The sequence below is a fragment of the Amblyraja radiata genome, chromosome 6 (assembly GCF_010909765.2).
Source record: "Amblyraja radiata isolate CabotCenter1 chromosome 6, sAmbRad1.1.pri, whole genome shotgun sequence".
Taxonomy (NCBI): domain Eukaryota; kingdom Metazoa; phylum Chordata; class Chondrichthyes; order Rajiformes; family Rajidae; genus Amblyraja; species Amblyraja radiata.
Window position 1 is genome coordinate 43,347,667 of NC_045961.1, and position 27,318 is coordinate 43,374,984.

The window sequence follows — 27,318 nt, forward strand, 5'->3', positions numbered from 1 at the left end:
AAAGTTATCTTCAAGATCAATCTTGAATTTCACTTGAAATTTAATTGTAGTAAAATGTTTCACCATTTTTGTTGATTTTCATCTAATTTTATGAACAGTTTGTTAACTGTTAACTAATAAAGTTACATTTAAAGGATAGTACGAGTGTATGGGGTGATGTTGGTGGGTGTGGGCCAAAGGGCCAGTTTCCATGCTGTATCTCTTGCAAAGGGGGGTTTTTGAAAGGAAAATAGTTGGCACATAGTCTCCTGCAGACAGGCTGCTCCAACAGATAGACTGCTCCTCATGGCTTCAGTTTTCTTTGTTTTGATTGACCACATCAATTACAAAATCGATATGACATACAGTCGCATCATTTTTCCCAAGGGTTAAAGAACCGCCAATTTCCGTCAATTGAATTGTCCTATTTATTAATCGGCAATTAACTTGGGATTTTGGTGGGCAAAACTGGCCATGAAGTCGTAAGGCATGTATCTTTCTGGTTACCATATTTTTCTTCTGAGCAAATTGTCCCAAACATATACTTAAAACATTTTATCAGCCCCTTTCCCATGTAAAATTACGGGTATAAAAGGTATTACGGGACCACCTTTTGTAGAGTAGGCAAATTTAGTTAATAGTGTTGGAATGTTCATGCTGAACTTGGAAGGGGATGAGAAATCCAAACATTTACATTTTTGAATTAAAAAAACAAAAAAAGACCATTATGTCATGAATCCTTCAATAATGAGGATTCAACATAATAACAGTAATAGGGGCCTTTTAATATATTTGTGTTTAAGAAGGAACTGCAGATGCTGGAAAATTGAAGGTAGACAAAAGTGCTGGAGAAACTCAGCGAGTGCAGCAGCATCAATGGAGAAGTCTGAAGAAGAGTTTCGGCCCGAAACGTTGCCTATTTCCTTCGCTCCATAGATGCTGCTGCACCCGCTGAGTTTCTCCAGCACTTTTGTCAGCCTTTTAATATATTTGATGAGCAGTGTGGGAACAGAGCAAATCTGGTATTTTAAAGATTCTCTTTCTAGCACTCTCTCTAATTTCACTATACCCATGTATTCAGCATTGAACTTGTTAGTTCATGTTGTTCATAACTCTGCTTCAGTTTTTGCAATTCTTTTTAAATAAAGAATGGAATGTAGACATGGGATTCTCTTAGAATTATGACTATGCAGGTGCAAATGCTGCCATAACCATAAGAGTTTAGTTTAGTTCTCTGAGTAAATTGAAAATGATGTGCAGTTTCAATGTGAACAAAAACTACAATTTCAGTCACATAAATGTATTGTACACCATCTTTACAAAGCAAATCTCTTGGATTGTGGATTATCACACTTCATCTAGCAGTTGGAATGCAGTTGAGATGGGGCCATGGAATTTTACAGCATGAATTGCTTCCATTTCTAAAGGATTTTGTCAGCAAGAGCCAAGTCTGGAGGAACTGGTCTCATAAGTATACCTCTTCTGTAATGACGAGCCATTGTGGAATGAGGTGGGGTTATTGGGAAATGTATGTGGGATTTGCTCCCATTACCTTGATCTGGTTTGCATTTTGACTGCTGTGAAGATGGATATTAAAGCCACTTCTACCTCCGAGCACAAAACTTCAACATTTTAAGTACAGTGCAGATAGCTTGACATATGTTCATTGCTGTTTCAGTGGATACATTACATTTGTTATCATGCTATAACCAATCTGCAGACTGGAAGGAGTGACGTTATTAAGTCTCGCCCCAACTTGGAAGGTTGAGCAAAGACTATTATCAGTTAAAATTAGGATAATCATTAACTCCAATCACTTAAAAAGATGGTGTGACCAGCAGAGAAAGGACACCATGCCATTCATTATATTTAATGATAATTTCATTATCTTTCACTGGAACGGTGGAAGTTGCGGGGAGACCTGATATAGAAGTATATAACATTTATGAGAAGCTTAGATATGGTAGATAGTCAGAACCTTTTTCTCAGGATGGAAAAAATGGCAAGGCTCTGATCATAAATAAACGTGGTCTGTCATGAGTTTTATTTTATTTCCTCTCAGAATTGCTGTCAGGCACATTTTGCACATCTATTGATCTATGGAGTAGATGGCATAGCTTTAAGGTGAGAGGTGCAACATTTAAAGGAGATGTGTTACAGAGGGTGGTGACTGCCTGGAGCGTGTTGCTGGAGGTGGTGGTGGAGCCAGATATGCTCGTGGCATTTAAGAGATGTTGGATGGGCATATGGATATCCAGTGAATGGAGGAATATAGTGTATGTGCAGACAGATAAGACATGTTCTTGGCATCATTTTTGGCATAGATGTTGTGGGCTGAAGAGTCTGTTCCTGTGTTCTACATTCTAATGTTAATATTCAATAAGTTTATAACCTAACATAAAACCCAGAAGATGCTGGGAATATTTGGCTGGTCAGGCCACGTCTCCAGAAAGAGGAATATAATGAATACAGGAAAGATGTGGGGGCTTTGGAGTGGGTACAAAGAGGTTGATGAAGATGCTGCTAGGATTGGAGTGTTTTAGCAATATGGAGAGTTTGGACAAACAATGGATTGTTTTCCCTGAAGTGTGGGAGGCTGCGAGGGTGACCTGATGGAAGTTCTTAAAATTATGGAGCCTTAGATATGGTAGATGTTCAGTCATTTTGCTGAGTTGCGAATGCCAAATACCCGAGGGTACAGACTTTACACAGCGCGGAAACAGACTCTTTGGCCCACCGAGTCCACGCAGACCAGCGGTCACCCCGTACACTAGCACTATCCTACATACTAGGGACAATTTATAATTATACAGAAACCAATTAACCTGCAAACCTGTACATCTTTGGAGTGTGAGAAGAAACCAGAGCACCCAGAGAAAACCCACATAGTTCACAGGAAGACCGTGCAAACTTTGTACAAATAGCACCAGTAGTCAGGATCGAACTCGGGTCTCTGGTGCTGTAAGGCAGTAACTTTACTGCTGTGCCGCCCACAGTTACTCAGTTCATGTGCAGGACGTCTTTTAAGTTAAATGGAAAATTTATGCTGATATTGAAATTGCATGGCTTAGACCTTTGATCAAAATACGACGGTCTAGAGAAACCGTGCATCAAGCAGCATCTGTGGAGGCAAAGGATTAGTTCATCTTTTGGGTTGAGAGCCTGCACTTTCCCTTGAGAGAGGAGATTACCAGAATATAGAGGTGAGACAAAGGGGTGAGGCAGAGGCTGGCAAGAGATGGGTGGAACCAGATGGGAAGGAGAAGAGGAGGGAGGCAGGTAGGTAGAAACGGATAAATAGAAAGCGAGAAAAGGCGACAGATGGAGCTTGGTAGTGGGGGATTGTTGGGGGGGGGGGGGGGGAGAGAGACTGTGTAGCATGTTGCTATACAAGAATTTTGCCCGAACAGTCTGACCCATAGTGTTGTGGGCGTAGCGCTATTCTTAAAGCCCATAGCACTGCGGACGGTAGCGCTATATTTAAACCCCATAGCGCTGCAGCCAACAGCTCTTTGTTTAAATTCCCATGCACTAAGCCGATAGCGCTCTGTTTAAACCTTTGCGCACCAAACCGGCAGCGCTGTGTGTATTGCTTTACGTGCCAGTCTGCGGCTGATAGCGCTTTGGTCCCAAAAGGGGGTGTGGGCCCTCGCTCGGATGCAGTCCCCTGCTGTTGGTTATAGTTTGAATTTGGGAGCAGTGCTATTGGCCAGGACTTACCGGCGGTTATTTCAACGGCTGATTTCTTACCTGTATAAAGGCAGGCGCCAGGAAGCCATGTTAGTTTGTGTATGAGTGGGGTTCACCGACGGGCCGAGTCGCGATCAGCGCTGCGGATGGAGGCAAAGAGAGAGTGAGGTGTGCTGCTGTTGAACGGATCCCGCGCATACCAATTGTTTTTATTCTCTCTTGCCAATAAAACTGATTTGTAACTAAACAGATGAGTGAGCCTTTCTAGCCAGATCCTTGAACCTGTTCCCTTGCAACACATGGTAGTGGACATGGGCTGGAAGGTGATGATTGGTAACAAAATGCTGCAAATGTTTAATGAAAGCTTTCTTTATCAGATTCAATATCTGCAGCCATTGTTTCGATTTTATCATCTTCCGGCCTCTGGCGTTTATTTCCTGCCCTGTGCGGAACCCCCCCCCCCCACCCCCCCCCCCCCCCCTCCCCCCTCCCCCCCCCCCCCCCCCCTCCCAAATCTGCCTTTTCTCCGTCTTGACCTCTGAGCCACTGTCTCTTAATTCCTCCCCCCTCCCCTGCCCATCATCTCTATCCTTGCTTGCTTCCACATTATCGCCTGCCAACCCTTGTCTTGCCCCTCCCTCCCTCCCACCTCTTTTTATGCTGGCTATCTCTCCCCTGCACTGTGCTGATGGAGGATCTTGACCTGAACCACCAACTACATCTTGGGCTCCATTGGCGCTACCTGATCTGTTGAGTTTCTCCAACAATTTATGCTTTGCTTGGCATCTGCATTCTCGTGTGTCTTAACTGGAACTTTAATGGCTTTGTTAAAATATGTAGCTGTGTGAGGGATGCATTTCAGGTCTTGAGAAATGTTGGCTCAAGGTGAACTTCAAGGTGATGTGAAGGTAGTGTATAATAAGTATTCAGTGGAGAATTCAATTGTCAGGCAATGAAATGAGATTCCAAACTTTATGTATAATTCCTGTTTGCTGTGAAAGAACTTCATGAACACCAGTGATTAAGACTGATTAACAAATACAATGGAAACTGGTTTTAGGTTTCTACAGATCCTTTTGCACTATTAGAGTAGACCTGGATGTCAGGTGAACAGTCTGACCAGACTGGCACTGAAAGAGGCGATAGAGCTTGCTGCAAATGTATATTTGGAGACTGACACGTATACATGTAGATTCCCTCTCTGAGAAAGTAAGAACAGAATGAGAGTTAAGGGCCTGTCCCACTATACGAGTTTACCCAAGAGCTCTCCCGAGTTTAAAAAAAAAAATCAAACTCGTGGTAAGTACGTAGAATGTACGTAGCGGGTACGTCGGAGCTCGGGATGTCTCCTAGCGGCTCGTAACGCTAACGGCAGGTACTCGGGAAACGCGGTAAGCTCGGGAAGTTTTTTCAGCATGTTGAAAAATGACCACGAGAGCTCCGAGTACCTACGAGCGGCTATTACTGTAATTCTCCGAATTCGAATCAGGGGAAACTCGGGAGAACTCTTGAATTACCTCGTACAGTGGGACAGGCCCTTAAGTGATCAGAAAGAGATTCCTGGAGTACTACAGAGATGATGAGGGAAGAGAATTGATAACTGTATGTTTTTACTATAATTATTCTGTTTTATAATTAGTGTCTTCTGAACAACCTCAATTAACATTGGTTGGTAATTGTGACAAACAATGATGAAGTCAGTAAGGTTGCCAACCTGAAAAGTGGTCTGTCCATTCCCTTCATTGATGCTGCCTGACCAGCTTTATCTTATGCTAAAGTTCAGTACTACTAGGTTTGAAACAACAGACATGTGGACAAAGAATTAGTACTACAGTTGATTTTGGACTAACAACCTATTTCCAAATTATGCACTAATGACCAGTGCTGAAGTTTAGTCAGCATCCATCTATTCTTACAAACTTCCTGATTTTAATATTCTATTCATAAAGTTTGTTGCTGCTAATTTTTTTTTAAATGAATGAAAGAGCAATTACTCTGCTTTATTAAAAGCTGCTGTCATTTATACTTCATCTGTCCTTTAAACAAACTATCTCTGCTCATCCCTTCCCACCCAAACAATCCCCTCCCCAGGTACCTTCTCCTGCAACCGCAACACCTGTCCCTATACCTCCTCCCTCGATTCTGTCCAGGGAACCTGACAGTCCTTTCAGGTTAGTTGGTCAGATTCACTTGCATCTCCTCCAAACTGTATACGTTGTTCAAGATGTGGACTCTTATACATTGGCGAGACCAAATGTAGACTGGGCAATCGTTTCGCTGAACACCCTCGCTCAGTCCGCTTGGACCTACCTGTATTGCATTATCACTTTCCTTTCAGTATCTGTAACTTACCAGGAGCTGGTGGAAAGTGAATAAAATGCTAGGATAATGAAGGAAATGGGTGTAAGTTATTTTCTTAAGTCACATCAATTTATACTGATCTACTTTGTTTAGTTTAGAGATACAGAATGGCAACATGCCATTTGGCCTAACAATCTATGCTGATCATCAATCACCCATTCACGCAAGTTCTATGGTATCTTGTTCTCATCCATTCTCTACACATTAGGTGCAATTTAACCTACAAATCTTCATGACTTTGGGATGTTGGGAGGAAGCACTTGGAAGAAACCCTAACGGTCAGGGAAAATGTACAAACTCCACGCAGACAGCACCCGAGGTCAGGATCAAACCCGGCTCTCTGGTGGTCTGAGTTCTACTAGCTGTGCCGCTGTGCGTTGGAGAACAGTAAAGGAGGTGCCAGCTGCTCTGAGCCTTTGGCCAACAAATTGGTGGAGAGCTAAACCAAGCTCTGGCTTTCAAATTAAGAGGATCAACTAGTCTGATCTGTATCCAAGGAAAATAAAGGTCTTTGCTGCACTTTCCCCTGCCATCCATATGTATCTATCTCAATCTCTTTCCAACCCCCTATCACTGCCCTTTCTACCCCATGCAATCCTTTCCATTTTTTTACCTCCACTCTTATCCATCTTTCTACATGTCATTTCCACAGTAGTTCTTCCATAGCTTCTCCCAGCTTAAACACATCCAGCTCTTTAATAATGGAGGCTTAGTGGAACTGTTGATGGCTGACTGTTGTGCATTATGAAGTCAACCTACAGTGACCTTTTTCTTGGAAATGGCCAATTTTTAACAAGATTCCAGCCAAAGGCTGGGTAGTGGTGTGGGCTTGAAACCTTATGACGAGGCCATCGCATGGTATTGTGATGATGATAGTAAGATTAAAATACTTATGTGGATTGGTTCAGTACCTTGTTGAAGAAAGTCATATTCTTCAATTTCATGATGGAAAACAGCATTTTGATCTTTGATTATTAAGAGGGCACACTATTTTCATCATCTCTTGAATGCAGCTAGTTAGGCATTGCCAGTACTATTATGCCAAATAATTTAAATTGCAGCAGTGCTATATAATCATATAAGCAGAGTTGCTTTTTTCCCCCTTCCCAAGTGAGTCATAAACTGGTCACACAGTTATGTATGACTGAATGTAGGGATGGGCATTATTGAAAAAAATATGTGGAATGCTGGAAGATGTTCTCAACCTCAAGCTCTCCCAAAACCCCTTTTTAAGGCCAATTAAATATACAGACCATCGGGAAATGAACAGATTCCTAATTTACAGACGTCCAGGAGTTAATTCTGTCCATTATTTGGTGTAATGCAACAAGAAGCACTTACGCTAGGTGCTATTAGACTGCGACTATTTGGTTTTGGAATCGGAGACCACACAAGCATGGTATTAATCAACACAAACTTTATTGTGGAAACAGCATCTGTACTTAACAGTTTTTACCACTTTTTTTTCCTCTTTGGCACTCTTGGTTCCGGAGCCTTGTTGGATTAATCATTTTGGCGGACCAACAGAACCAAGATATATGAAACGGTCTGCCTTGGCCGCTGGGGAGCTGAGATACCGCTCCGCAAAGTCTGCCTCGGAAGTCGGCTATGGGAATGGAGCAGCCAGCTCTGGCCAGGCCAGAGTTCCAGAGCCCCTGCCACGGGGCAGATTTGACCCGCTGATTGGCCGCGGAGATCTCGATGAGATGGAGATCGCCCACGCCACCCGACTATAACCATATAACTATATAACAATTACAGCATGGAAACAGGCCATCTCGGCCCTACAAGTCCGTGCCGAACAACTTTTTCCCCTTAGTCCCACCTCCCACCTGCCTGCAGGGGAAGCTCATTCCACACCGCTACCACTCTCTGAGTAAAGAAGTTCCCCCTCATGTTACCCCTAAACTTCTGTCCCTTCATTCTGAAGTCATGTCCTCTTGTTTGAATCTTCCCTATTCTCAAAGGGAAAAGCTTGTCCACATCAACTCTGTCTATCCCTCTCATCATTTTAAAGACCTCTATCAAGTCCCCCCTTAACCTTCTGTGCTCCAGAGAATAAAGACCTAACTTATTCAACCTTTCTCTGTAACTTAGTTGTTGAAACCCAGGCAACATTCTAGTAAATCTCCTCTGTACTCTCTCTATTTTGTTGACATCCTTCCTATAATTGGGCGAACAAAATTGTACACCATACTCCAGATTTGGTCTCAGGCGCCAGATTTTTGGGGGGACTTCCGGGGAAGATTACAAGTATACTTTCGTCATTTTGTCCGGATTAAAGGAGGTGCCGGACCACCAGTTGCCAGAAAATCGGTGGTGGACCTGTACTTAACACCAACTGGTGGACCCCCATTCAGTTGCAGGCAGCTCTATCCACAGTATGTCTCGCAGTTTCCCTTGGCATCGGTCACGACCCAGGCCCAGGGTGAAGTCCCAACTCCCGAGCGCCCGCTGGACTGTGTTGTACCTGGCAATCTTTCACGGTTAACAATTCATAATAAATACTAGAACTAAGTGGGACCCGTTGGTCACATGGGAGGGCTGGTCCCCCAATGCAATATTCCACCTCTCCACCAATTCTAATATTGGTGGCCAGTGGGGGGAGCTTTCTGGAGCACTAGTATGGGTGTTGTGGGCTGAAGGGACTGGTTTCCAGAGGGCTAGTATGGACATTGTGGGCCAAATGGATTCTTGGGGTGGCAGCTCAGTCACTCAAGCCTGATGTGCTGGCAGCTCACTCACGGCTGGTGGGTTGGCAGTTGACTCACGGCTATTCCTTGAAATTCCATTTCAAGCAGGGTACAAGGCCACCAAATTCAAATGCAATTTACTACCATTTCAAGCAGGGTGCAAGGCCACCAAATTCAAGTGCAGGTTACTACCACTTCAAGCAGGGTGCAAGGCCACCGAATTCAAGTGCAGTTTACTACCGCTTCAAGCAGGGTGCAAGGCCACCAAATTCAAGTGCAGTTTCATGCCACTTCAAGCAGGGTGCAAGGCCACCAAATTCAACTGCATTTTCATACCACTTCAAGCAGGGTGCAAGGCCACCAAATTCAAATGCAGTTTAATACCATTTCATGCAGGGTGCAAGGCCACCACATTCAATAGCAGTTTCATACCATTTCAAGCAGGGTGAAACCACCATAAAACCACACAAAACACCACATAAACACCACACTCACAGTTCAGTAGACATTCAGTGTGTTCAGTTGATTCACAGCTCGGACAGAGCCGTGACCTCTCCCTCCCCCATCTTGCAGAGACTGAGCCACACCCACACTTCTGGGTTTTATAATCCCTCCCCCTCCTACTGGAAGGGGCGTGGCCTTCATGGCATGATTGACAGGAGAGAGATTCTCAACATTTTTAAAACACCAATAACACACTTTTATTTTTCATTGATGGGAAGAATCCTCTGCACCTGATGAGCGGAGGGGGACTGAGTAAGATGGCCAAAAATCATAGCCGTAAGTGGTAGCGTTTTTATCTAAAATCATTATACAGTGCAAACAGGACGTTGTCAAGTTTAGACTTTTAATCATGTGCCATTTCAAACCAACCACCACCAACCACCATTTGCTGTGTTTTATTTCAAACCAACCACCACCAACCACCATTTGCTGTGCTTTATTTCAAACCAACCACCATTTGCTGTGTTTTATTTCAAACCAACCACCATTTGCTGTGCTTTATTGCAAACCAACCACCACTGACCACTATTTGCTGTGCTTTATTTCAAACCAACCACCACCAACCATTTGTTGTGCTTTTTCAAACCAACCACATTTTCATTTTCAAACCACATTACGGGCACTCAAGGTCAGTAAAACCACACTCACAGTTTAATAGACAGTTCAGTGTTATTCACAGCTCAGACTGAGAGATGTGACCCTCTCGCTCCCCCATCTTGCCGAGTCTGACTGAGGCACTCAACACTTACGGGTTTTATAGTCCCTCCGGAAGGGGCGTGGCCTTCAGGAGAGAGTATTTCAACATTTTTTAAACACTAATAACTCTTTTATTTTTCATCGATGGGAAAAATCTTCTTGTCCTGCGCAGCGGAGGGGAACTTTGAGTAAGATGGCCAAAAGTCACAGCTGTAAGTTTTTTTTCTAAAATCAATATACAGAACAACAGAAAGTGGACATGATGAGACTTTTAGTAATATAGACATCAAAATGCATCTGTTTGTAAAACGTACAGCAGGTTGCTTTAGGATGTCCACACAAGGTTCCCTTTTGGCTAGAATCCACTGCAGCTCTGTAGCCATTCTCTGGTTGCCCTCTATTTCCCATGCGATCCCTTTAACCATCTCCATCCAAGGGATCACAACTACTCATGATGTTACATCCTAACGCTTCCTTACAGTCAGAAAATACACAAGTCACTCTCTGGTAACCATACCTCCAAAGTATTTTAATGAAAACATCAAAAACACGCAAGGCACAAGAACAATTACTAAAAGTGGAGTGAGAGAAGAAAGTAGTTCTGGGATGAATGTGTATGTGTGTGCTGGGCTTTTGAATGTAATAATATTACAAGAGCTCGTTCATTTGTAGGGCTGTCCATATGTTGAGTGCTCATAACCTGGGGACTGTATGTAGTTCTGTAAAGTTGGAGTTGATTGCAACAGATTTTCACACAGCTTGATCTTGCAGATGTGTGCAACAAATGAGCTGTTAGTGGTGTTAGCTAAGAGTTAAAAGCATCACATTTTTAACAATGCCATGAATTCCTTGATTGGCAGATGGGTCTCATTTATTGTATTGTATTGTATTGTATTGTATTTTAATGACCACACAGCCAGGCTGGTGGAATTTGTTATCAGTACAGCTCGGTACAGGTTCCAACATTTCATCAAACATTAAACATATAACATAGATATACATACAGACAGACACATTACATAATACATAAGGGCCATGCTTATTCTTATTCCTCACCGTACAAAGTTTAAAATGTTAATTGCAGTGGGAATGAAACTGTTTTTGAAGCGGTTTGTTTTGGAGGCAATTGTCCTGTAACGCCTCCCAGAGGGCAGTAGCTGAAAGGCATAGTGTGCAGGGTGAGTAGGATCAGAGATGATCTTGCGGGCTTTGTGAAGTGTCCGTTTGTGGTAAAGTGATTCAAGGGATGGTAGGGGTAAGCCAATAATTTTGGATGCTCTGTTGATGATGCGCTGTAATTTCTTCCGGGAGAGTGAGTCGAGACTGCCGAACCAGACTGTGATGGATGAAGTGAGGATGCTTTCGATGATGGCTGTATAGAAGCGGAGCATGAGATGAGACCTTACTCTGAACTTCCTGAGCTGTCGGAGATGGAAACGTCTTTGCTGGGCTTTTCCATAGATGTGGTCTGCGTTTGTCCTCCATTTGAGGTTGTTGCTGATGTGGGTTCCAAGGAATTTGAATGTGTCAGTGATGGAGATGGATTCACCTTTAATGAGCACAGGAGTTTTGGGGGATGGCTGGCGTCTTGGGTCGATGATGAGTTCTTTTGTTTTTGATGAGTTGAGTAAGAGATCATGGTCTGTGCACCAGGTCACTGCTTGGTTGACCTGTGCACGGTATTCAGTTTCTTGGTTGTTGGTGATGAATCCTATGATGGTTGAGTCGTCCACGTACTTGTACAGGTTGACAGAGCTGTGGTGGGATGTGAGCTGGTTTGTGTAAAGGGAGAATAGCCAGGGTGAGAGAACACAGCCTTGGGGTGTGCCTGTACTGAGGAACAGAGGGGAGGATGTATTATTGTTGATCCTCACCCTCTGTTGCCTGTTCCAGAGAAAGCTGTGAATCCAGTGACAGATGCATGGGTCAATGTTCATGTCCAGTAATTTATTGAACAGTTTGGCCGGGTTTATTGTATTGAATGCAGAGCTGAAATCCATGAACAGGATGCGGGCATATGTGTTTGCGGACTCCAGGTGGTTCAGAATGTGATGAGTTGCTAAGTTGACGGTGTCCTCAACTGACCTGTTGGCTCTGTATGCAAATTGGTATGGGTCCATGAGTGGGGTGGTGACAGTTTTCAGGTGATTGAGTATGATGCGCTCAAATGATTTCATGGCTGCCGATGTCAAGGCAATGGGTCTGTAGTCATTGAGGCAGGAGATGGTCTTGGTCTTGGGAACCGGGATGATAATGGATTCTTTGAAGCAATTGGGTACTGAGCTTTGACAGAGGGAGGTGTTGAAGATGTTGGTAAAAACCCCAGCCAGTTCCGCAGCGCAGTGGTGGAGAACGGAGGGGCTGATGTTATCTGGGCCGGGGGCTTTATTCCCCTTAAGTCCCCTGAAGGTGCTCCTCACCTCCTCCTCGTAGATGGTGAAAGGGGGGGGGGAGGAAGGGGGTTGGGGGGAGATGGTGGTGGAGCCGGTGCCTGCTCAAACCTCCCATAGAAAAAGTTGAGTGTATCAGGAAGCTGATTGTCACTGTCAGGTGTGGGGGTGGGTTTCTTTTTGTAGTTCGTCATGTTTTGGAGTTTTTTCCAGATGAAACGTGTCACTAGTAGTTGATTTGTTCTTCTAGTTTAGTGGCATAGTTGGATTTGGCTCTTCTTATAGCAGATCTCAGTTTGTATTTGGCAGCCATATATTGTTCTTTGTTTCCTGCCAGATGTGCTGAATTTTTCTCCTTTCTTAATTTTTTAATGTCCTTGTTAAACCACGGTTTATTATTATTGTAGTGTTTGACTTTTTTGAGTGGTATGCACAGGTCCACGCAGTAGTTGACGTATGACGTCACTGCAACGGTGACGTCGTGGAGGTCACCTGCAGCATGGAAAACATTCCAGTCTGTGCACGCGAAACAGCCCCGGAGTTTTTCGATGGCTTCAGGGGACCAGCACCGGACAAGTTTTGTTGGTGTCTTGGAGGATTTAACTTTTTGCCTGTATTGTGGAATTAGCAGCAGCATTGCGTGGTCGGACCTGCCCAGCGGAGCCCTCGGGAATGCACGGTAAGCCTCTTTGATGGTAGTGTAGCAGTGGTCTAGCGTGTTGGTCCCTCTGCTGGGGCAAGTTACCTGCTGATGGTAGCCGGGGAGCTCAGATGACAAATTGGTCTGGTTAAAGTCCCCAAGGACGATGACTGCTGTGTCCGGGTGTGAATTTTCCACTGAGGAGACGTAGTTGGCTAACTCGGCTATGGTGGTGTTAGCGTTAGCTTCAGGTGGAATGTAAACACAGATCATAATTACTGATGCGAACTCCCATGGGAGGAATGATGGTCTGCATTTGACAGTGAGGTATTCCAGGTGCGGGGAGCATACATGGGTGAGTTCTGTAGAATTTGTACACCAGCGTTCATTGATCATTATGCAAACGCCGCCGCCTTTTGCCTTGTGCGATAGTTTGGATGATCTATCGGCACGATGTAATGTGAAACCTGGACGTGTTACCGCTTGGTCAGGTACTGATTGATCCAGCCAGGTCTCTGTCAGGCAGATGGCAGAGCAGTCACTGTAGTCTTTGTTAGTTTGTATCATAAGTTGGAGTTCATCCATTTTGTGCCGGAGGGATCTGACGTTTGACAGCAGAAGGACTGGGAGCGGTGGCCGGTAAGGGCGTCTCCTGAACCTGGCAAAGGTGCCGGAGCGGCGGCCCTTTTTGGTCGGCAGCCATGATGTAGTGGCTTGAGATGTTTAAGTCCCGTAATTTCTCCTCCAGCAAGGATGTAGATGGGCCCGAACCACTGAGGTTTAAAAGCTCCGAACGGGAGTACTGGATTAAGCACGACACTTTGCAAACAAATAACGCAGACACTAAAACGGCAGACAGGAACACTGCTTGTACTGCGGCAAGCCTCACGGCCGCCATCTTATGATTTGTTTTAAAAAACTTGTCATAAGGACTTATAAAAGGACACTTTGACGTTACCTTGGTTTGTACTGAAAATATAACTTGGCTCTTGTATAATGAAACTCATGACAAAAACTCATATGTCAGGCTGTTATTCATTGATTACAGCTCGGCATTTAATACAATCATCCCCTCCAAGCTGGTTATCAAACTCTCAGAACTGGGTCTCTGCGCATCCCTCTGTAATTGGATCCTCGACTTCCTCATTCACAGACCACAGACTGTTCGAATTGGTGAAAAAGTGTCAGCCTCGATAACAATCAGCACGGGAGCACCTTAAGGCTGCGTGCTCAGCCCCCTGCTGTACTCACTCTATACTCATGACTGCGTAGCCTGTCATAGTGCAAACTCCATCATCAAGTTCGCTGACGACACCACTGTTGTGGGACGTATCACTGATGGGGATGAGTCAGAGTATAGAAGTGAGATCGACTGACTGGTGCCAGCACAATAACCTGGCCCTCAACACCAGCAAAACCAAGGAACTGATTGGGGACTTTGGAAGGGGTAGGATGGGGACCCACAGTCCCGTTTATATCAACGGGTCGACGGTGGAAAGGGTCAAGAGCTTCAAAATCCTGGGCGTGCACCTTCCTGAAGATCTCTCCTGGTCCGAGAACACTGATGCGATTATAAAGAAAGCACATCAGCGCCTCTACTTCCTGAGAAGATTTCGGAGAGTCGGTATGTCAAGGAGGACTCTCTTTAACTTCTACAGGTGCACAGTAGAGAGCATGCTGACCGGTTGCATCGTGGCTTGGTTCGGCAAATTGAGTGCCCAGGAGCGAAAAAGACTACAAAAAGTAGTAAACACTGCCCAGTCCATCATCGGCTCTGACCTCTCTACCATCGAAGGGATCTATCGCAGTCGCTGCCTCAAGAAGGCTGGCAGCATCATCAAGGATCCACATCATCCTGGCCGCACACTCATCTCCCCGCTACCTTCAGGTGAAGGTACAGGAGCCTGAAGACTGCAACGTCCAGGTTCAGAAACAGCTTCTTCCCCACAGCCATCAGGCTAACTCAACTCAAACAAAACTCTGAACATTAATAGCCCATTATCATTTTATTTGCACTTTATCTGTTTTATTTATTCATGTGTGTATATATTTATACACTGGTATATGGACACACTGATCTGTTCTGTATTCATGCCTTCTATATTCTGTTGTGCTGAAGCAAAGCAAGAATTTCATTGTCCGATCTGGGACACGTGACAATAAACTCACTTGAATCTTGAATCTAATGATGCTGGAGTGCATTTCTAAGTATAATTAGTTTGTTGCTACTTGCATATTGAATGTCCATAGCTATAGTAAGGAATAGTATTGATTAAAAACAAATTCATTGGAGCAAATCTTTGGATTAGGATTGTCTGGTAATTTGATTCTGGTTAATGTGATAATGACACCATCGCTGCAAATACCCTCTTTTAAAGCAGGCCAATAGGCAGTTATTCCAAATTAAACCATTTTAAGCAGCTGCTATCGTTGAGCTCCTAGTTTGGAAATGTGACTGCCTTGTGTGCCTATTTGTGGAAGAAGAAGAAATATTCAGAAGGCGCCGGAACTAATCTGGCTACTGTTTAAAGTTTTCTCAAACAAAACTTGTAAATCTGTAAAAAAGATTGTTCCGAGACAAAATACTGATTTACATTAGAGCCGGTTAAAAGAAAGTTTGTTGATATGAAGCATTTTTTTAAATCAAAATATATATGACTGAAAATATTTGTTATTCCAGATGTTATTGTTGTCTGATAATGTTCATAAAATTATATATTTTAGTGTTAAAAAATAAATTTCTATGTAAAACTTACACATGTCATTCGATAGAATCAATTTTATTGTATTCTTTATATGGATTTCTAAATTCTGTCTATCCCAAATTAATATGAGATGTTGAATGTTTCAAAGATGAACTAAATTATATAAGCTTTGAACCATTATGAATTAGGAATAGAATGTTTTCTGGAGATTGTGTGCAGAAACATATGGGTCATGATCGTATTTAATTCACTGCTTTTTTAGTGCGTCAAAATTAGATATATTCATGTACAGAAATGTTATTTTGGGGCCAGTGGAATGATAAATACAACTAGCCACTTTTTCTTCGCATTTGCATGATCTCCTAGCGAGTTGACAAAATGAACCAAACCGTCAATTCTCATAAACATGTTAAAACAGTAATACCAAACTGAGCGATGCTACCTCATGCCATTGCTATGCAATCCCATGCATCACATCAGTTCTATTCTGACCTTCCTTTTGGCTGAACTCCTAATTTGAAGCTGAAACATATCCACAGAAGGTTATACTGACTCTTCTCTCTGAAGGTTGGAAAAAGTTTACGTGGCTTTGGAGAAACATAGTACAACAATTACCAGCCACCTTTTTGTGACTTGTGCAGAATACTTTCTCTGCTCGGATTTTCTTTAGATTCAGACTGTATTAGGTCTTTGGATCATTTTAATAGAATACTTTTTCTCGGAGAAGAAGCAATGGCCTGCACAATTCGACAGGAACTCCTTCAGACCACTATCAATGGTGGCTCAGAATTTGTTGAAAGCAGTGAGAATGAGAAAGCTGTGTCTAAGCCACAGAGAAGACAGAGTGATATAAAAATATATAAAGAATTCTGTGACTTTTATGCTAGATTGTAAGTGATTTACCTCGGCTTTTTACAGTACTAATATCGTTTCAGTATCTTGAAACATCAGTGATCGTTTAATTCACGCAGAGCATTATACAGTTAATTTTGTACAACCTTGCATGTTATGCCAGCAATTAACCTGATACTTTAGTGCAGTGCCAAACTAGAAGTTGTCAATTGTTCTATTTGACCTGTTGTACTTGCTATAAACACGTCTGATTATAGCTGTTCACATTGCCTTAAAATGAGCACTATAATCAATTTATTTCCCCCCAAGAGTGTATCTAAGCATGAAAGTCCTGATTCATAGCCTGGGTGATAATACTTGATGCTGTATTTGGAATGCTTTTTAGTTTATATGTAAATGAGGATATGTTGGAGGTTGATATTTTGGATCTTTTCCAAGTATCTCATTTTTGTAGTCAAAATGATGATAGTAATCACAAAACTGAAGCACACTGTAAATTTTGAGCATATTATACAAAGAATAAATTTAATCTTACAGCAGAAAGAATGAATTTGATATTACATAATTGTCTTTTATTGTAATGCAAAAAATACTGCAGATTGTGGAAATCTAAATAATCTATTTATTTATTGGACCTCTAATGGATATACTTTATTCAAGACATCTAAAAGTCCCTGTACTTTGTCTCTTTATCAACTCAGTCAGGTTTTCATCAACTTTGGTGGAATGGTGATCTTCAGACTGTTACAGAATCTGCCATTAAAACATTAGCAAAGCACATTTATCTTGTATCACTTTCCCTCAGGGTTAAACATTGCTGTGGCAGACTGTAGGTTGGGAAATTTGGCACAGAGCATAACGCACTTGAAACATGATCCATCTGAATTTCTTTAAATGAACATTACAAAACAAAAAAAATCTGGCGGGTCTGACATGGTCTGTGTAATCATTCTTGTAGATTTCTTGCTCTTGGCACAGGTGGTTATAAAGCAACCTTCACCTTAGTTATTGGAAAAAAAGTTTCTATGCTAATGTTTCAATTGGCAGATTCCGTAAGACAGTCTGAAGATCACATATTGATAATAAATCTCCCATTAAACTGTAATTTCTCTATCTTGCATTGCTTAATTTCAAAAGCAAAAGACGTTCATCACATTGAGATGATTTGATTTAAGACTGCTGGAAGTATCAAGGACAGGCTATATCATGATATTTCATTTTATATCCTCGAACCAATGCACACATATAACATCCTCATTAGTCTCTTTCTGTAATCATCATATTCAAAGCTAAATTCCAAGGAGAGAGAAACTGCCAACAGAGAAAATTATCAGGAGTTACATTTAGCTTTAAACAGGTACTCAATATTGAATAAGATTCCAAGGTAAATTAATGTTGGCAGATAGCAAGACCAACTGTTTCCAAATGTTGTGGTAAATTTGTTTTTCTTTTTCAATTACATTTATATTACACATCGTGTATGTTAGATTTTGATCTAGTAACATACATGTTGGGGCTCTAAAACTTTGGGTTATATTTTTTAAATGCCAGGATGTCTGGAAATTGTTTTAATCTGGTAAACGATATTTAATAGCAATCCCTTTTTAATAGTGTGCAAGGTTTCTGAATTCTTATTTCACTTCACATAAATGGGTAGAAGTTAAAAATCACTTAATCATTCATCTTCCATGCTAAATCTTTTTAAAGCCGCATGGCTGACATTTTGGGCAGTGCTGCATCCTTGAAGCCTAAATCTTAACATGTTATCCTTTTAACTTTATTTCAGCAACATGGCAAATGCTCTGGCTAATGCCATGTGCGAGCGATGCAAAAGTGGCTTTGAACCAGCGGAGAGGATTGTGAACAGCAACGGAGAGTTGTATCATGAGCAGTGTTTTGTATGTGCTCAATGCTTCCAGCAGTTCCCAGAAGGCCTGTTCTATGAGGTGAGTAGATTGCAGGATGACTGCTCACTCCATTAAGTCTTGAATTAATGAATTTCCCAATAATGCAGATTGTTTCCCGAGTTGCAAGTATTTCATCGGATCATCATTTGACTTTGATGAGTCTTTCTTTGCTGGATTGCCCCAGGTGGAACAATCTACATGTGGTGACCTGGCCTTCAGATGATAGGCAGAGAAAATCAAACTGTTGTAATTGCTTTTAAGAAAAAAAAAAAGAAAAGTACAAAGTAAATATTAAACAGTAAGCTACCGTTAATTAAACCCAGTGGCCCAGTGGTAGAGTTGCTGCTTTACAGTGCCAGAGATCTGGGTTTGATCCTGACTACGGCCACTGTCTGTACGAAGTTTATACGTTCTCCCCATGACCACGTGGGCTTACTCCGGGTGCTCCAATTTCCTCCCACACGCCAAAGATGTGCAGGTTAGTAAGTTAATTGACCGGTAAAATTGTAAATTGTCCATCGTGTGTAGGATAGTGTTAGTGTATGGGGTGATCGTTGGTTGGCATGGACGCGGCGGGTCGAATGGCCTGTTTCCAGGCTGTATCTCTAAACTAAACTGAACACGTGTACATTGAAAGAGAGAAAAGTATGCTTAGCTAAACTCTTTAATGATGTTTGGCATATGGCTGAGGTGTCACCTGCAATCTGTCGGACTCTCTGCTGAGGTTTGAGAACCTCTCTGGATATGGTGAAGAATGAAGCTGGAAAGAACTAGCCAGCAGGCATTGTGGCTCTCCAGGCTGAACAAGAATGGATGTGTGTTTATAGGTTGTTCCAGTGTTTCCAGAACCCAGGAATGGGATGGAATGTGGTCAAGCAGTCTAGTTTATTTTATAATTTGGACATTTTTTAATACAGCAGACTTTTCAAGTTAATAAATATATATTTTCAGAAAATTGAATATATTGAACAATGCAAGGAGCATTCGTAATAAGGTGGATGAGTTGAATGTGCAGATAGTTATTAATGAATATGATATAGTTGGGATCACGGAGACATGGCTCCAGGGTGACCAAAGCTGGGAGCTGAACATCCAGGGATATTCAATATTCAGGAGGGATAGACAGAAAGGAAAAGGAGGCGGGGTAGCGTTGCTGGTTAGAGAGGAGATTAACGCAATAGAAAGGAAGGACATTAGCTTGGAGGATGTGGAATCGATATGGGTAGAGCTGCGAAACACTAAGGGGCAGAAAACGCTAGTGGGAGTGGTGTACCGGCCACCTAACAGTAGTAGTGGAGTTGGTGATGGCATCAAACAGGAAATTAGAAACGCGTGCAACAAAGGTAAAACCATTATAATGGGTGACTTCAATCTACATATAGATTGGGTGAATCAAATTGGCAGGGGTGCTGAGGAAGAGGATTACTTGGAATGTATGCGGGATAGTTTTCTAAACCAACATGTAGAAGAACCAACGAGAGAGCAGGCTATTCTAGACTGGGTATTGAGTAATGAGGAAGGGTTAGTTCGCAGTCTTGTTGTGCGTGGCCCCTTGGGCAAGAGTGACCATAATATGGTTGAGTTCTTCATTAGGATGGAGAGTGACATTGTTAATTCAGAAACAAGGGTCCTGAACTTAAAGAAAGGTGACTTTGAGGGTATGAGACGTGAATTGGCCAAGATAGACTGGTCAATGATTCTTAAAGGGTTGACGGTGGATATGCAATGGAAGGCATTTAAAAACTGCATGGATGAACTACAACAAGTGTTCATCCCAGTTTGGCAAAAGAATAAATCAGGGAAGGTAGTGCATCCGTGGATAACAAGGGAAATCAGGGATAGTATCAAAACAAAAGAGAAAGCCTACAAATTAGCCAGAACAAGCAGCCTACCAGAGGACTGGGAGAAATTCAGTCCAGCAGAGGAGGACAAAAGGCTTAATTAGGAAAGGGAAAATAGATTATGAAAGAAAACTGGCAGGGAACATAAAAACTGACTGCAAAAGTTTTTATAGATATGTCAAGAGGAAAAGATTAGTTAAAACAAATGTAGGTCCCTTGCAGTCAGAAACAGGCAAATTGATCATGGGGAACAAGGACATGGCAGACCAATTGAATAATTACTTTGGTTCTGTCTTCACTAAGGAAGACATAAATAATCTGCCGGAAATAGCAAGGGACTGGGGGTTAAATGAGATGGAGGAACTGAGTGAAATCCAGGTTAGCCGGGAAGTGGTATTAGGTAAATTGAATGGATTAAAGGCCGATAAATCCCCAGGGCCGGATAAGTTGCATCCCAGAGTACTTAAGGAAGTAGCCGCAGAAATAGTGGATGCATTAGTGATAATTTTTCAAAACTCTTTAGATTCTGAAGTAGTTCCTGAGGACTGGAGGGTAGCTAATGTAACCCCACTTTTTAAAAAGGGAGGGAGAGAGAAAACGGGGAATTACAGACCAGTTAGTCTAACATCGGTGGTGGGGAAAATTCTGGAGTCAGTTATTAAAGATGGGATAGCAGCACATTTGGAAAGTGGTGAGTTCATTGGACAAAGTCAGCATGGATTTATGAAAGGTAAATCATGTCTGACGAATCTTATAGAATTTTTCGAGGATGTAACTAGTAGAGTGGATAAGGGAGAACCAGTGGATGTGTTATATCTGGACTTTCAGAAGGCTTTCGACAAGGTCCCACATAAGAGATTAGCATACAAACTTAATGCACATGGTATTGGGGGTTCAGTATTGATGTGGATAGAGAACTGGTTGGCAGACAGGAAGCAAAGTGTAGGAGTAAACGGGTCCTTTTCAGAATGGCAGGCAGTGGCTAGTGGGGTACCGCAAGGCTCAGTGCTGGGACGCCAGCTATTTACAATATATATTAATGATCTGGATGAGGGAATTGAATGCAACATCTCCAAGTTTGCGGATGACACGAAGCTGGGGGCAGTGTTAGCTGTGAGGTGACTTGGATAGGTTGGGTGAGTGGGCAAAGGCATGGCAGATGCAGTATAATGTGGATAAATGTGAGGTTATCCACTTTGGTGGCAAAAACAGGAAAGTAGACTATTATCTGAATGGTGGCCGATTAGGAAAAGGGGAGATGCAACGAGACCTGGGTGTCATGGTACACCAGTCATTGAAAGTAGGAATGCAGGTGCAGCAGCCAGTGAAGAAAGCAAATGGTATGTTAGCATTCATAGCAAAAGGATTTGAGTATAAGAGCAGGGAGGTTCTACTGCAGTTGTACAGGGTCTTGGTGAGACCACACCTGGAGTATTGCGTACCGTTTTGGTCTCCTAATCTGAGGAAAGACATTCTTGCCATAGAGGGAGTACAGAGAAGGTTCACCAGACTGATTCCTGGGATGGCAGGACTTTCATATGAGGAAAGACTGGATAGACTCGGCTTGTACACGTTGGAATTCAGAAGACTGAGGGGGGATCTTATAGAAACTTACAAAATTCTTAAGGGGTTGGACAGGCTAGATGCAGGAAGATTATTCCCGATGTTGGGGAAGTCCAGAACTAGGGGTCACAGTTTAAGGATAAGAGGGAAGACTTTTAGGACCGAGATGAGGAAATCATTTTTTACACAGAGAGTGGTGAATCTGTGGAATTCTCTGCCACAGAAGGTAGTTGAGGCCAGTTCATTGGCTATATTTAAGAGGGAGTTAGATGTGGCCCTTGTGGCTAAAGGGATCAGGGGGTATGGAGAGAAGGCAGGGATGGGATACTGAGTTGGATGATCAGCCATGATCATATCAAATGGCGGTGAAAGCTCGAAGGGCCGAATGGCCTACTCCTGCACCTATTTTCTATGTAATTCAGATGAGTTTTAAAAGGAAAACCATAAGAGAAAACGGGGTGTGCTATTGACTAACAGTATTGACTGACTATGACACAGCTTGCTTACAAACCTATATGACTAATAAAAGTCTATTGCTTTTAACATCAACATGTTGTCAAGGCACCACCTACTGAGTGCAACAAACAAAAATGTAGAAACTATGTGTAGGAAGGAACTATAGATGTGTAGGAAAGAACTGCAGATGCTGGTTTCAATCAAAGGTAGACATAAAATGCTGGAGTAACTCAGCAGGACAGACAGCATCTCTGGAGTGAAGGAATGGGTGATGTTTCGGGTCGAGACCAGACTGAGAGTCGGGATAGGGAAACAGAGATATGGAAGGGTAATGTGTGAAAACAAGGCATCAAAAGAGATAAAGCAAGGAAAATGTCACATTCTCCCAGCTAACAATGATCTATTCTACATTTTCCTTGAACATCATCTCTTTTGATATCTCGTTTGCACACATTACCCTTCCAAATCTCCCTTGACTCAGTCTGAAGAAGGGTTTCAACCCGATACGTCACCCATTCCTTCTATCCAGAGATGCTGCTTGTCCCAATGTTGAAACTATGATAGGTTTTAGGATTAATATATGCTATTATGGTGCTTAATTAGTAATGAGTGGTTGCACAATTAAATATTGAAATGCCTGGTCGTACAGCACGGAAACAAGCCTTTCAGCAAATGTGCCCATGCCAAACAGGATGCTTCATGTACACTCATCCCGCCTGCCTGCATTAGGCCCATATTCCTCTTAGCATTTCCTATCCATGTACCTGGCCAGAGCCTTTTAAATAAAAGCCGTTCTTGAAGATGTAAGTAAAATAAGGTTTGAATTGTTTTTGTTTTTTGATAATTTTGAACATTCTTTCGCATCAACTACCCAGTCTATTCCCTTCAGAATCATGTATTATAATTAAATTGCTTCCTTTTTGTTGCCTTCCAATGCCACCTTGTATATTTAGTTATTCTCTACACCATTCTCTCTTGCAACAGTTCTGAGGTTATAGGTATCAATGTGTTAAATATACCTCCAAAGCAAATGTGTTCTATGATTCGGAGATGGTGCTGCAAACACCAAAATCGTGCATAATTGAGGAAAGGTCATCGTGCTACAGGTGCATAACCTTTTATCCGGAGTTCCGGAAACCGAAAAGCTCCGAAAACCGGACATTTTTTCCAGGATGTCGTCTGCACACCAAAGCTTGCGTTTGGCGCCAAACTTGACCCGAAACGACCCACGGTCAACCCAGGTCTGTACTACTGTAGTGGCTGCCTCCTCCCCGGAGACCGGGGAGACACTTAAACATCTGTAAATCATTGCTTAAATGTTAGTCAGTTAGTTTGGAGGGCTTTTATGTGAAGGGGGGGCGGGGTGAAGGGGGAAACTTTAATTCTTAGTCCCCTACCTGGTCGGAGAGGCGTGGAGCAGGCAATGCCTTACCGGGTGGCCGTGCAGTAAGCTCCGGAGCGCTGTGGCCGCCGACTCCCAACATCACGGAGCTGGAGCTGCGGGCGTCCGGCCGCGGGCGGCGCCGGTTGTAGCTCCGACCCCGGCAACTCTACCCCTGGCTGCGCGGCGCTCCAAATCCAGCGCGGCCCGCGGCCAGACACCCGCAGCCCCAGCTCCGCGATGTTGTGTGTCGGTGGCCACAGCGCTCCGGAGCTTACCGCAAGGCGACCCGGTAAGGCATTGCCCGCTCCCCGCCTCTCCGACCAGGTAGGGGACTAAGAATTAAAGTTTCCCCCTTCACCCCCCCCCCCCACATAAAATCCCTCCAAACGAACTGACTAACATTTAAGCAATGATTTACAATGATTCCCCGGTCTCCGGGGAGGAGGCAGCCTCTCCAGACTTATCAAGCCTCCTGCGCTACCTACCTAATCTACGCTAAAAAGCTTCCATTCGGAAACCCGAAAAATTCCGAAATCCGAGAAGTGTCTGGTCCCAAGGCTTTCGGATAAAAGGTTGTGCACCTGTATTATACATCAACTCCATTCCCATTGCAAGTAAACAAAAATGTTTCGCAAAAAAAATTAATAATGCTGCAATCTTAGTTGATGTGCATGACCACAACATTTTATCAACCTGTAACCAGGATTTAAATACACAAAAATGCTGGAGAAACTCTCAGCGGGTGCAGCAGCATCTATGGAGTGAAGGAAATAGGCAATGTTTCGGGCCGAAACCCTTCTTACTCGGAAGGTGAGCAAGAAGGAGGGCGGTGGATAGTGACGCTTGGCTGAGTCACCAACATTGTCCATAAGGTGCACCAGCGAGCACCTTCTTCACCAGTTGCCGCATGGTCCGGTTGACGTGGCTGTTGTTGTGGCTCAGGTTGTAGCCCCTGGCCAGCAGTGCTTTCTTCAGGCTGCCCCCACCGATAGGATGCGCTCTGTCTCTGTGGGGCTCCCTCCCCTCTCGCCAGCCACTTCTTTCTGTTGGCCATCGCTTTGTCCCTCCCCTCTCCGCCACCTCCTTCTCCCCGGAGTCAAGCAAGGTGTCAGCGACTGCGAGAGGGGGAGGCGGTGGTGGAGAGGGAGTTGTGGACTAGACAAAGTGACAGCTGACAGGGAGAAGTGGCGGCTGGTAAGAGGGGAGGGAGCCCCACTATAACCGAGCCTGTCCTGTCGGTGGTGGCGGCCTGAAGAAAGCGCTGTCCACAACGTGAGCCTCGTCAACTGGACCAGCAGCAATGGCGCCTGGTTTTAAGCTGAACAGACACAAAGTGCTGGAGTAACTCATCAGACGTTTGAAGAAGGGTCCCAACCCGAAACGCCACCTATTCGTGTTGCCTGACCAGCTGAGTTACGCCAGCATCTTGTGTCATTTTTACATGTTAACCAGCATCTGCAGTTCTTTGTTTCTACCTAGTTTGAAGGTGATTGTGATTGTGTAAAATTTGACGAGTAAGGGTTTTGCAGAACATAATGCTTACTTAAGTCGGGGAGTGTTTGTATTTGACTTTGAGCCAGAGAAACAAAATACATGAACACATAACAGTGGTGAAAATGTTTGGAGATTACAATGTAGCTTTCAGCATAAAGTACTTCTTATTATCACCTTTTAGACTAGCACAAAAAAAAATCAAAGACTTTATTTTAATTTTAAAAATGTACTTAATAAATTTAAGACAAAATCGAATTAGAATTAGTTAAATAATTACATGTCGTTTGTTACAGTTTGAAGGGCGAAAATACTGCGAACATGATTTTCAGATGCTTTTTGCACCCTGTTGTCATCAGTGTGGTGAGTTAATTAACATTTTACATATTTTCTTTGCAACAGTTTGAATGCTGTCTGCTTGCAATTATTTATTTGCGTTAATCTTAAAGTACATACTTGCAGTCCTATCTGCAATTAGGTGTAGATTTCCAAGCGGTAAAGTCTTCAGTTTTCATAATGAATTGCACAGTCTCGCTGCCTCGCCATTGATACAGGTCCGTTTGGTCAAAGCACACCAGCCCTGTTCTGTCATGGGCAGAAGATTCCCAGTGCTCTTGCAGGAATGCTACTATGTTTGAGGCTCTCTGGTGCAATCCTTAATGTTATCTTGGACATCCCTGGTTTCAGTGGTCCCTGTACAAGAGCTCTATTAACAGAGATACAGGCCCATCACTGATTTTTCAGCAACAGGTGGTCTGCAACCTCCTTTAATCTGAACAAAATTACAAGAGCACACTTGAAATCCCCACATAAGTTCCCCCCTAAGATGTGGCACCTAGACCGGGTGAGATAACAGATCTCAACTTCATCGGTACTTCCTTGTTGATCAGTGGGTCGAATTTGCCGCCCGCGGTTGGGGCTTTGGAACTCTGGCCCGGCCAGAGCCGGCAGATTCGTTCCCATAGCCAACCTCTGAGGCCAACTTTGCGGGCTGATATCTCAACTCCTCAATTGCTTCGGCGGACCGTTCCATTACCATTGGATTACTCTTAGAAGCCGTAACCTCTGTTGGTCCGGCAAAATGGATAATCCAGAAAAGCTCGAACCAAGGGCGCCGGAAAATCGGTGGTGGACCTTCGTTTAGAGTTCCACTACTGTGAATGATAGCTTTATCTTTGCAATGATTTGAAAGGTTTTGCTTTAAGATGCCTATCTGAGGTAGTCTTTCTCTCCAATACATACAGGAGGGCAAGGATCCATGCAGCTTGGTAGAACATGAACTAATTTCCAACTTTAAAATATTAATCTTATGTGGACAGGAGCTGTGCAAATGTACGTAAATTAACAATGCATTGTCCTGCCGTGGCTGTGCATCAGGTTCTGATGTTCGTGTAGTTTTCCACATTACTGTGGATTTTTATTGTGGGGACAGGATGGCGTGTCACAGAATCTCCCAAAATAGAAGAGATTTTTTTGGATATTTAGTTTAACGCCAATTCTCGTTGATTTCTACAATGAAACATACAATATGTTGGAGCTTCGTTTAATACACATGCGCATGTTGCAGCTCAATAGATGAGATTGGTACTGATTCTGTACTGATGTCTCCGCTACCATTGTACCCACCTCTATCACCCTTCGCTTGTTTCATCTAGGCACCTTAGTTTTAGAATCCCCTAACCTGGGAAAAGCACTGGTCATCCACCTTGCCTATGCCCCTCATGATTGAATAAATGTTATCTGTAAAGGTTACCTCCCAGTCTCCTGCACCCTAGGTAAAAAACAGTTCCAGTCTCTTACAACTCGGGGCCTCTGCCCTACTGAAATCTTTGTAATTTGTTTCTGCACCCTCATCATTCCTAAGCTACAGAGACTAGAATTGCCAATTGTCAATGGCACCTAGGTACAGCAAAATTCCTTTTTTGCATATTCAGTAAAAATCATACTATACATAGGCACAATCATATTCGTGTACAAGAATGTAAGAGAGCAGATTGCACTGAAGCCGTACACAAGTCGCCACATTTCCAGCACCATCTTGTACCCTTCAAGTTCAATGTTCCTCAACTGAAGGATATTTTGAAGCTTGCACTTTAAATGTTGTTTACAGTGAAATGGCCATATAGACAAATTGCTAATTTAGTTTGCTGACCCTTTTAGTGCTGA

The 27,318-nt window shown here is 43.1% G+C and overlaps 1 protein-coding gene across 6 annotated transcripts in view; it reads left to right on the plus strand.

The window, feature by feature from the left end:
- Window positions 1–27,318, plus strand: part of lims1 (LIM zinc finger domain containing 1) — a 118,778-nt gene that overhangs the window by 57,703 nt on the left and 33,757 nt on the right. For 4 of the 6 annotated variants that reach the window (XM_033022636.1, XM_033022637.1, XM_033022638.1 and 1 more), the window contains exons 2-3: window positions 18,297–18,456; window positions 25,449–25,515. In XM_033022636.1, coding sequence (XP_032878527.1) covers window positions 18,297–18,456; window positions 25,449–25,515 — 227 coding nt within the window. Of the gene's footprint in view, window positions 1–16,176; window positions 16,549–18,296; window positions 18,457–25,448; window positions 25,516–27,318 lie in introns of those variants that run through there. The other 2 variants (XM_033022633.1, XM_033022634.1) reach the window with 2 other exon arrangements.